Below are 11,948 nucleotides of genomic sequence, written 5' to 3'. Positions count from 1 at the left end.
CCAAGTTCTCAGGGTAGTATTGTGAGAGGAATTCTTGTTTGGAGAAGTGATCTGTGTTGCTGTACATCATGCATTGTTCAATACATCTTCTTAATCACAAACTGTGATTTACTGCTGACTGATGCAATATTGCATGCCCCATTAAAATACGCTCATTTCACGGAGAAAGAAATTGCTGATCAGAAAAGAACGAGCAAGACATGAGGAGTGGGCGGGGGGAGGAGACTGGGCTTGTTTCAGAAAAGGAGACTGACAAACTAAATTGTGATGTAAGAAAGCACACAAGGGCACGATGATAACATCAATGGAAGTTCCTGTTATGCAAAAACATATGAGAGTTAAAGAAGGACAAATTCCAGAAAGAAATACATTTTTATTTATTTTTTGGGCTTTTTATGCCTTTAATTATAGGACAGTGGAGAGTGACAGGAAGTGAATGGGAGAGAGAGCAGGGATGGGATCCGGAAAAGACCACGGGGCGGGAATCGAACCCGGGTCGCCGGCGTACGGTGCAGGTGCCCCAGCCAGTTGCGCCACAGCTGGGGCCAGAAATACATTTTTAAACAATACCATGGTTAGCCCATCTCTGAAAACACTCTGAAAATACTCATCCCCTACCTTATTAATTGAAAACTGCCTATCTAGGCTATTTTGTCCTGAGGTTATAGATTCTCCTGAAATGATCATTTTCTGTGAGGTGGTCAGCATAGTAGGCTACTGGTGCTTGATACCTTCGCCACCTTTTCCCTCATCTCCTGTGTCTTACAGAAAGTGGAGTTATGTATAGGCTAAGCTACTGCTTGTTTAAATACAAGGATACAAGGAAGTTTATTGTCACATGCATATAGTTACTGGAAGTAAGAAATGCAGTGAAATTATGTCTGGTGTCAGCCTATTTGTGCATTTATGGGGGGGGGGGGGGGTAAAAAGTGCAGTAGAAGCGGGATTTAGTAGATAAAGTGGCAAAGGCTGCATAAGAAAGGTGGGGGAGGATTGGGATTGGGGGGGGGGGGGCACCAACAAGGAGCACCCAAGAGCAACAGGGGCAAGGAAAAACTCCCTTACCAAGGAAGAAACCTTGGGCAGATCCACGGCTCAAGGGGCTAACCCAACTGCCAGGGGTCTTGGTGTGTGTGTTGGGGGGATGACAGGGGGGAGGGCAGTGTGCAATATGTGTGTTGGAGAAGCTTCCTCATGAGACAATGTGCTGTGTATTTGGGGGGGGGGGGGGGCAGTGTGCTGTAAGTATGTTGGGGATGTGTGTTGGAGAAGCTTCCAATAATGTGCTGTGTATGTAGGGGAGGGGGGGCAGTGTACTGCAAGTATGGTGAAGGGACTTACTATTGCAAGCAGAGTACTGTATGTATGATGTATGTGAGTGATGACAGTGAAGATGTGTGTGTGGGCGGGAGGGGAGTGGAGCAGTGACTGTGTGTGTGTGTGTGTGGGTAGGTGGGGGCAGTGTGTAGAGTATGTAGAGGATGGGTGTTGGAGAAGATCCTGAAGACAATGTGCTGTGTATGTAGAGAGGGGGGGGGGGGGGGGGGGGGGGGGGCAGTGTGCAGCAAGTATGTAGGCAGGCTTCTGCTTAAAACAAGGCAAGGCAACGTTTTTTTTAAAGGCTATAGTACATTTCATACACAGGGGCAATTCAATGTAGACTACTTTACATAAATGAAAGCAAAGAATAGTAAATAAAAGCATATGGCACGAGTTAAATAGTTTAAAAAGTAATGTAGGCTACATAAAAAAAATGTAAAGACATAAGGGGATAAATGTTACTGCTTTGTGTGCCACTGCAGGAGAACGACATGCTATGAAGTAGGCTAGTGGATTATATTCACACTTCCATCATGAAGACAGACGAGTTTCAGTAAGATTGCATGATTTAAAGGTGCAGCAACGCCGCCAAGCGTCCAAGAGGAGAATAACAGACATCAGACTGAGCAGGCGAGGACTTTTCTAGAGGGTTCCAAGTGCATTGTGGGATTGTTAGACCGGCATCGCCTTCCTTTTCTCTTGTCTGCCAAGATGATGGTGAGTAGTACAACATGCCTACTTCAACACTAATCCCTCATCATCTGCGGAGATTTTGGCATATTATGTGTACCTGAGGCAGCCACTATGTAGGGATTTTGACGGGCATCTTGAAAAATAGTGTATGTTTCTTGTCTACAGATCTGTGATCCGTATTTTACCCTGCTATTGGCATGCTAGCTTGTTAGCTTTTTAGCCCATTCTCCCGTGTCTCCGCCTATAACGGGCTCCTCCTTGGGTTTGACAACTAGTGCTGTGTCAGATGCTGTAGCTTGCTAGCTACATTTTGCATCTTAGTTTTCGATAACGTCCCTTTATAATTGTGAGCGTGTTTGTACGTACTTTGCTTATCAACGTATGTTTGAAAGAATTGTAGAAATTGAGTAGGCTATGGCACTGTTAAATGCATTAACATTAGCCACTAATCAATCGGCTAGTTCGCTAGTAGCTAAGCCAGTTAGTTAATTTACCGGCTAGCTAACACATCAGTACCATTTCCTTGAAACGTTTTTGGACTTATTTAGGAACTAAACAAAAGCATTGAGTGCTACCAGTCAGACGTGTGTGTGTGTGTGTGCGCAGTTGCCACCTCACGATGATGGCAAAGTTAGCGTTAGTTTATCAGGTAGTGCATTAATTGGTTTTTGTCGAGAGATGCGCAGATTAGAGCAGGGATGCATAGGCAGTTGCAGCTGATTACTGGACAATGCATTGGGTAGGTGCTACGTGAAAATACGTCGCTGTTGTTGTACAGAGAGTTGTGGTCTTAACATGCAAACCTTTGTCAAAGGCGATCATTCTCTTGACATTCCAGTTCCAAGGCCTTTGTGAACCCCCAGACCTACCGTATGAGAAAATGCATAATGGTCTCCGACGCCTTTTTTTTTTCCTGCTAGAATCCACAGCTTATCGTTCTGAAGGAGGGGACAGACACCTCCCAAGGTGTGCCCCAACTGGTCAGCAACATCATGGCCTGCCAGGTGATCTCAGAGGCAGTCCGCACCACCCTGGGCCCCCGTGGAATGGACAAGCTGGTGGTGGACAACAGAGGTGAGGGGTCAAAGAATACAGCAGAAGTGTATATATACTTGATTAAAATGAATTGGGAGGGGGGTGGGCACTTACGTTTAAATGTGTCTTTTTAGATAGCTAAACTTTTAACTTTTTAAAACGTATTTCCTTAGGCAAAGCAACCATTTCAAATGATGGTGCTACCATCTTGAAACTTCTGGAAGTGGTCCATCCTGCTGCAAAGACTCTTGTTGACATTGCCAGGTCCCAGGATGCTGAGGTAGGTCTCTTGTTGTGGTGGTGTTGAAAGCAACACAGTGCAAAATGGCCACTTCCTGAGGTGTGGTTTTTATGAGCAACTCATTTTGATGGAATATGGCCATGTGAAGGATGGATACACACCTGTCCTTCCTACTATCATTTAGTATGTAGTTATGTGATTCATTCAAAGTTTTTTAGGTAGGTAGCTTGTTGGTTTTGGACCAGATCTCTATAATGCTGTTATAAAGGCAGTATGAATCCACACCTTGTGAGCAATTAAGAACAAACTTAATTATTATCATTGTTGTTGTTATTATTATTATTATTACAAAATGATTATAGTTTTCCTTGCATGTCAGCCATTGTAGCTTGTCCATACATGCATATTTGATGTGTCTGTGTGTTTCAGGTTGGTGATGGCACAACCTCCGTGACCCTGTTGGCGGCAGAGTTCCTGAAGCAGCTGAAGCCGTACGTGGAGGACGGCCTCCACCCACAGACCATTATCAGGGCCTTCCGCAACGCCACCCAACTCGCTGTCAAGAAGATCAAGGAGATCGCCGTCACCATCAAGAAGGACGACAAGCAGTACGTGCGATGTGTGCTTTTAGTTTCATCTTAAAGACTGGACCAAAGAGACAATGGTTTCGGAGTACATGCAATTGAATGATTTCTAAGATTTAGCATGGCCGACTACTTGCATTGTGTTCACTCAAGCACTGTTGCCCACCAGGCTAGCATAGCTATGCATGCTAAGGCAAAAAATTTAATGGTTGTATCAACTAAGAACAAAACATTTTTTTTTGGAAGATTTATTTGAATCATCTGTTGACTGTCTTCCAGAGAGCAGAGGCAACTTCTGGAGAAGTGTGCTTCGACCGCGATGAACTCAAAACTAATTGCCGGACAGAAGGGCTTTTTCTCCCAGATGGTGGTGGACGCGGTCATGTCGCTGGATGAACTGCTGCCCCTGAAGATGATTGGAATGAAGAAAGTGCAGGGTGGAGCTCTTGAGGTGAGCAAAAAACGCATGTGATGGCCATGGCATTTTGATTGGTAGAGGATACTATGGATAAGTATTAGCATACATGTCATTAGACAAGCCAATAAGGACTAAATATTAGTTCATTATCATGTATGTGTGGGTTCTGTGTTGTACATTTGCATTATGCTGGGAGGAGCAATGTAATATGATGGACAATAGCTGGTCTGTTTTCAAGAGTGCAAAATAAAGACATGCATGGAAAGCTTGCTGGGAAACCATACATTATTGTTGATTGACATTCTCTTGCTATAACATTGGTTGAACCTACAGTCCGTTGATGGTGAGGTGTGCTTTCATGTGGTTTTACTTGTGTGTCTGTGTGTGCTAATAGCCACTTGTTACTTCTCTAGGACTCCCAGCTGGTGGCAGGTGTTGCCTTCAAGAAGACCTTCTCCTATGCAGGTTTCGAGATGCAGCCCAAGCGCTATGACAACCCAAAGATCGCTCTGCTCAATGTTGAGCTGGAGCTCAAAGCAGAGAAGGACAACGCAGAAGTCCGTGTCAAGTCTGTAGAGGTCCGTATTTGACACCTCTTTCCACAGCCAGTATCAGTGGCCTTTGAAATTTACCATACTGCCTGAATAACTTGTACATTGTTATATTGATTATAGCATGAAGTCTGCATATTTATTGTCTCCTCATTGTGCTGTTCAGTGTATCGCTGTAATTGGGATTGGATTAAGTAATTAGTGTTTCAATAACCTGCGCTTGTAATTGAGTCAGGATCTTAATGGCTCTAATCTTACACCTCCAGGATTACCAGGCCATCGTGGATGCCGAGTGGAACATCCTCTACGACAAGCTGGAGAAGATCTACAAGTCCGGGGCCAAGGTGGTGCTCTCCAAGCTGCCCATCGGAGACGTGGCCACGCAGTTCTTCGCAGACAGGGACCTGTTCTGCGCCGGCCGAGTGCAGGAGGAGGATCTCAAGAGGACGATGATGGTGAGGGAACAGGGTGGCTCTCTCCACCCGTGGTAGCCTTCATGTTGTCCATGTTGGCAAACATTTGCCTTTAACGGCTCCTACACACAATTGCGTGCGGTGTTGTGCTGGAGACGCATCCTGGCCACTTTACATGGGCTTATGTCATCCGTTGCCGAACTGAATTGTGGGTCCGTTGCGTCGCGTTGCTCCAGTCACTCGCGTCAAAGTTTTGCTCGCGTTAGCAACTTTTGCTGCACCGACAGACAATATCAGAAGGCACCAGCCAATCAAATTACGATTATAAGTCATTTGGATAGCTGCCGCCAGGAACACCCATTGGCATGCATTGACCGAACGCAACTGTGTGTAGGAGCCGGGTCATTCCATGTCAATTCAACCAGGGCCCACGCACTTAGGTCTCAAAAAATTCTGAAAAAATTACCAGGTGTACCTATGTTACCCAGGAGACACACTGTACAATTACTCTTATGTAAGATCAATACTTTCCAAGATACAGCCAGTTTTACAGGGGGAGGGGGGTGTCGATTTTGTTCGGCCTCTTTTTTTTTTGTCAAAGTTCACAAGCCCACAGCGCAAGAACTAAACCATGTTGGAGGCTCAAATTTTGCATGCTGGTACATAAATAGGAATAGTATGTAGCAAAATCGTCACGTTTGGTCTGGATAATCCTGCATGGTCATAGCTGTCCCTCAAAGTTGATACAAATTTTATTGGAGTTTTTGGCTGGGCTCTGTTTAAGCCTTCAGAAGACATATTTGTACTCAACATAGGCTCTTGATTTATTTTCCTTACTGAGATAAGTAGAAACACTCTCACAAAAAGCAACGAACGGAAAATAAATCCCTTCAGGGTCTGAACAGCAGACCTCACAAGTCTGAAAAATCATTTTGGTTCTCATTTTCAGAGCACCCAAACACCTTGTGGGAATATACAAAGATTTTTTAAATATGTTTTTCTTTATTCTCCATGATCCCTTCTTTTTGAAAACACCAATTTGACTTGTCTTATGCAAATCTTTCTTTTTTATTTTCCACCCTGAACATGGGCAAAATGCCCCATTGACATCAATATGTTTTGGTCAATATGTTTCTGTCTCTGGTGTTCAAGTTGCACATGAACTTGGCCAAGGTCAACCAAAGCCACTTATTTGAGTGGATTTTTCAATTTTGTTGGAATATATTCATACTTTTGTGAAGTATGTTTTTACCCAGACTCACTGTCACTGTCTAGACAGATTATATAACGAAATGAATTACAAACCACTCCAGCCTGAGAGCGGGCTGCAAAAAAGGATTACTTTCCCCACTGTTGAGTTCAAGGTGCCCGGGGAACAAAGAGAAGACTGGCATTAGAGAGGAAGAAGACAAAGACGTTGGGCCTTGGCAACAGGCTGACATTTAGAACAGGCTCACTTCACAGACAACCTGAGACGTTATGACTTGACACCTTCCCCATGAATGCCCTGGCACTGTGCTGAATTCCTGGTCACAAGGAAGACCTTGTCCCTAGATAAGACCAGCAGAAAGCTAGTCATAAAAGACGTTGTCCCTAGAAAACATTAGCCTTATGGTTTGTTTGCTTTTTTTATGAGTGCATCACAGTGCATGGCAGCTAATGGCCACCTTACACCAAACTACTTTGACAAGATTTGGGAAAGATTCTTGAAAGATTGTAGTCTTTTAACTAATGCCGCCACCCCCCCCCCCCCCATTCAAGCTTTACTCAAAAGACTCCAATCTTTCAAGAATTTTTCCCAAATCTTGTCAAAGTTGTTTGTTGTAAGGTGGCCATAAGTTGTGAGTTCAGAGGATGGCAAGTTAACTCGTACGTTTTCCATTCTTCCAGGCCTGTGGGGGCTCCATCCAGACGAGCGTGGGCTCCATGACCGATGACGTGCTGGGCCAGTGCGAACTCTTCGAGGAGGTCCAGGTGGGAGGAGAGAGGTGAGGAACCCCACTGACATGTCTCAAATGAAGCTGTGGCTTGTCTCAAATCCAGCCGAATCTTGTCCGTGTGGTGGCTGGGTTGATACCAGATGCTCCAAGTCGCTTTGGATAAAAGGGTTCTCTAAATCCCACTGGTCTTTTCTCAGAGGAGGGTTGACGTGTTTATTGACGTCTTTGTCTGGGGGGGATGTGTTCTCTCCTCAGGTACAACTTCTTTAAGGGCTGTCCGAAGGCAAAGACGTGCACCATCATCCTGAGGGGCGGGGCGGAGCAGTTCATGGAGGAGACAGAACGCTCACTGCACGATGCCATCATGATTGTGCGCAGAGCAATCAAGGTAGGTTGAACCATGTGGGGATCTCTCTTCTAGTGTCTAATCACTTTCCCTATTTTGTGCTATTCTAAGAATTTAAGATCCACATTGTCTAGAAACAAGTTTGTAATTGCGTATAATTTCGTTTTGTACATCTGAAAAGTTCAAGCCACCAAGTACAAGGGTAATGATTGCAAAATGCTGCAACATTTAAACGGACTGTTGTATCTTAAGTCTACAACATGCCCTCTTTATAGGCCTATTTGCTTATTGGATGCAAATATTTATGGAATGTTTTAGGCTTTTATTGAGTCAGTGAGGAAATACAAGCAGACCCATACCAAAGATGGTAATGGTTACATTTGGGCATTACTTTAACTCTGGCACACCCTAGTGGTTAAACTCTTTTATTGTCTGAAAGTCTGGATTGTAAAAAATACATGTTCATGTTTTTTTCAGAATGACTCTGTCGTCGCTGGTGGAGGGGCCATTGAGATGGAGCTGTCCAAGTACCTGAGGGATTATTCCAGAACCATTCCTGGCAAGCAGCAGCTACTGATCGGTGCCTATGCCAAGGCTCTGGAGATCATCCCTCGGCAGCTGTGCGACAACGCCGGCTTCGACGCCACTAACATCCTCAACAAGCTGAGGGCCAAGCACGCACAGGTAACAACACCCATTATTCTCAAGCATGTTGGCCCACACATAGATAAATATGCAGTAATACATCTCCATGCATGACACTTTTATTGTCAAAGTACAATAATTGGCATATTTGGAGACACTACCAATTGATTCAGCAACAGACTGATGGCTCATAGACGCTCGTTAATCGATCATTAACCATTAACCGGCAAGCTTAAAGTGTGTACAGTACAAAGAGGAAAAAAGTAATAAAACAATTTTCCCATTACTAATAATTCCATTCCATATAAGGAAAATAAACCTAATGTAATCATTCTTCTAAGAGTATGATCTAAAGCAGGGGTGTCCAAACTTTTTAACTCAAGGGCCACATTGGGTTTTGAAAATTGGCCGGCGGGCCACACAAAAAAAAATTATGTGTATAAATGACAAAGTAATTTTGTTGTAGAAAATAAATTTCTTAAGAAATACTGTTCATTTGATGTTGTTTAGTTCATTTATAAATGGTGCACTGTCATTTTAAGACTTTTGCCAGCTCCACTAGCCTTTGGCTAGTGCTGTGCCTATGGCTGTGCCCCCTCACAGTTTATAAATGGTCAGTAGTGGGAACTACTGTTGCCATCGCAATTTCCTTTTAAAAGTTTCTTATAAAAAGGAGATATCAATTATCAACAATGACAAGCCAGCTGGAACCTGCCGCACTCTCTCCCTCTCGTGCATGCTCAAATGCGTTCCCAATTAAATGAGTAGCATAACGTAGTTAGATCTGCTGCAATGGAGATACTATGTATTTCGATGTAACAAGCTGTATTGACATTGTAAACGCTCTCTAAGAAGAGTGTAAAGCAGTTTGCAGTAGCCTAAAGTTGATCACAACGTCGTCTATCGCTGGAAAAAAATAGTGAGCGGCCTATGATAACCTAATTAAATGCTTCGGCAGGCCGGATTAAAGCGTGTGGCGGGCCGGATCTATGATAAACTAATAAATTCTCGGTGGGCCGGATTAAAGTGCGTGGCGGGCCGCAGTTTGGACACCCCTGATCTAAAGGCTTCTCACTTTTATCAAATTCAATTGTTAAATTGTTTTATAACTAGGGCTGTCAATCGATTAAAAAAATAATCTAATTAATTACATACTCTGTGATTAATTAATCTAAATTAATCGCATATGTAATTTTTGCTGTGAAAGTATTTTAAATATTTAAATTCAAATGAATCATTGAATAATCAGCATTAGTGACATTAAAGTTCAAAAACTCTTTTATTATTATTTTCACTGTTCAAATAATTGCCATAATAATCTATGATATATGACCTAATATGCTGAGGAAATAAATTCAAAAGTGCTTCGGGAAGAAGTTTTTTTTTTCACATACAAGGCATTTCATTGCAGAGGACTTTATTTTCAACACTTTATTTTTTATCAACACCATCAGGCTGTTTTTTTAAAGTAAATGTTCCAATCAATGATCCAGGCAGCACGTTTTCTTCTCTCTCCTTCATTTTATAGTCTAATTTTTACTGACTAGAATGGCTCGGGGTCAAAGGTCATACGGAATCGATTAATCTGCACTAATTTTTTTAATCAGTTATTTTTTCTCAAATTAATTAATCGAAATTAATCAGTTATTTTGACAGCCCTATTTATAACCAAAAACACATCTACTCCTTGCATGTAACAAGCTAACCTACACAGCAAAACAATCTCGTTGATTAGCCAAGCGCTTTAACATTAGGAACGACAGTTCGGAAGGCAAAGTTCCCTGCTACAGAGAGTCCAACTTGGACAATCTGACTGGCGTGGCATGCTGACGCTGCTCAGTCTTTCCCTCATGCTCTCTAACCTTTGACGGTGATGGATTTCAGTTGTGAAGACTCCACCTGGTCAAACCTAATGGCTTCTACATACCTGACGCACCCGACCGGTAGCGCGACAACGTGACGTCAAAATGACGTAGATCTCTCTGGCGCGCCAGGGTTTTGGCCGTGTAGCACACGGTAGCGCACCACTCATTTTTTTTCAGACGAGCGCGACAAGGCAAGGAAGATGGACTAGTTCGAGGGCAAGCGAGTGGCAGTGTTTTGTTACAGTCGTGAATTTTTAATAGTTTGCTGGATAAGTTAACAAAGTTTCCATGCAACACATGGAATTAAGAGGAAAGAATAGAAACTATTTATTTTCAAACAAAGGATATCTATTAAGGCCTGAACAAAATCTCTTTCCACTTCAGGAAATTACACAAACTCAGCCAGCTGCTAGCTAGCTAGCCAGCTAACTAAACTGTTTAAATTATTAAAATTTCCCTCGGGATGACTAAAGTACCTATCTATATATCCATCTATCTATCTATCTACCTGTGCACACACCTTGGAAACTACATGATAATGATGATGGTAGTTGTGAATAGTAGCAACCAAAGTCTGAAGTACCATCACAGAGGCTAGCTACTGGTGTTTCTTACTGCAGCTTCTTCTGCTGTGTAAGTAGTTAACGTTAGTCTTTTCACAACAGCGACACCTCTGTTCAGGAGAATATTGCAACTAGTGTCACGACCACCACGCGCGAGTATAAATGGTTACGGCGCTTCTGTGACGTCACATTGTCGCGCTACTGGTCGGGTGCGTCGAGTATGTGGCGCACTTAAAGCTGCAGTTAGGTTATGGTAGTCCATATTATTTCCAAACAGCTATCTGCTATTAAAAAATTGAACGGATTACTCTGCCGTGTTCTCTGCTGTTACCTCTGTTCCGATGACTTGAGCTCACCACCTCACCCTTTCCTTCATCCGCCAGGGCGGTATGTGGTACGGCGTCGACATCAACAACGAGGACATCGCCGACAACTTCCAGGCGTGCGTGTGGGAGCCGGCCATCGTGCGCATCAACGCGCTCACCGCCGCGTCGGAGGCCGCGTGCCTCATCCTGTCCGTGGACGAGACCATCAAGAACCCCCGCTCCAGCATGGACGGACCACCGGGCGGCGGCCGAGGACGAGGCCGCGGGCGCCCTCATGCGCACTAAACGACCCCTCCCTGCCCCCCCCCATACCCACCCACTCTCTCTCTCTTCCATCCCCTGTCAGCTGGGGCAGGTCACCTTGGAAGGTCAGACCTGTGGACACTTAAACACGCGGTAGTGAAAGGCTGGTGAAAAAGATCGTTGTTGGTTGTAGCTGATTGGCTTGTCTCTGCACTCCCATCGCTCTTTGTAATAATTATCTTTGTTACAGAACACCCATTTTTGTTTTTCAATTTTATTTACGGTTAGTCATCGTTTATGTCGGGTGTTTCAGCCTGAGCCAGAGATGGTCTGTTTGTAAGAGTCATAATAAAAACAGGCGGGTGTTCTCTCTCAGTATTGTCCGAGTGTGTCTCAAGGTTAGCTGAGTGGAAGCCCTGCCCTCCTGATACGCACTGATGTCGAGCCGCAGTAGATTTGCCGTTTTGTTGGGTCACTCTGTGGAGCTATTTATTGGACCATTAAAATGAATACTCCCACAGTTCACTCAGGTCTGTCTGAATCATTTCTCTGCTTCATTTCTTACCTCCGAGTTTCAATACCGGAGGCCTGTGTTTAGGCTGCTGTCACAGGGCAGAATATATTTATTGTAGTTTCTTCCATACTTAAAACACTAATAGTGACAAAGCAGCATTACTCGACTGGTAGGAATCATTATGTACATCTTAGGAAATATTAACAGAAAACTGCCTGTTGAGACCTAAGTCTTATCTTGTGCTTAAATAC

The 11,948-nt window shown here is 43.8% G+C and overlaps 1 protein-coding gene across 1 annotated transcript; it reads left to right on the top strand.

Moving 5' to 3' along the window:
* The first annotated feature begins 1,955 nt into the window (after positions 1-1,955).
* On the top strand, positions 1,956-11,706 carry cct7 (chaperonin containing TCP1, subunit 7 (eta)). The gene is made up of 11 exons (XM_076289223.1): positions 1,956-2,037; positions 2,934-3,087; positions 3,222-3,328; positions 3,719-3,897; positions 4,153-4,324; positions 4,705-4,869; positions 5,109-5,297; positions 7,146-7,243; positions 7,451-7,583; positions 8,019-8,225; positions 10,998-11,706. Exons 1-11 carry the CDS (start codon positions 2,032-2,034, stop codon positions 11,223-11,225), a joined length of 1,638 nt encoding a protein of 545 aa, XP_076145338.1. The 5' UTR covers positions 1,956-2,031; the 3' UTR covers positions 11,226-11,706.
* Positions 11,707-11,948: the final 242 nt, after the last annotated feature.

This window comes from Alosa pseudoharengus, unplaced genomic scaffold (assembly GCF_046254945.1).
Source record: "Alosa pseudoharengus isolate Yale_2024_CS ecotype anadromous, Long Island Sound unplaced genomic scaffold, YU_APseudo_1.1 YU_APseudo_1.1_scf_17, whole genome shotgun sequence".
NCBI lineage: Eukaryota > Metazoa > Chordata > Actinopteri > Clupeiformes > Clupeidae > Alosa > Alosa pseudoharengus.
Note: the sequence above shows the minus strand (reverse complement) of the source record. Positions and strands in the feature narration are given on the sequence as shown.

What these genes read in the sequence shown, in the direction of transcription:
- cct7 (XM_076289223.1), top strand. An exon ending in TCCGTGTCAAGTCTGTAGAG is followed by an intron (nt 4,870 to 5,108) that starts GTCCGTATTTGA and finishes TTACACCTCCAG; the next exon opens with GATTACCAGGCCATCGTGGA. An exon ending in ATCTCAAGAGGACGATGATG is followed by an intron (nt 5,298 to 7,145) that starts GTGAGGGAACAG and finishes CCATTCTTCCAG; the next exon opens with GCCTGTGGGGGCTCCATCCA.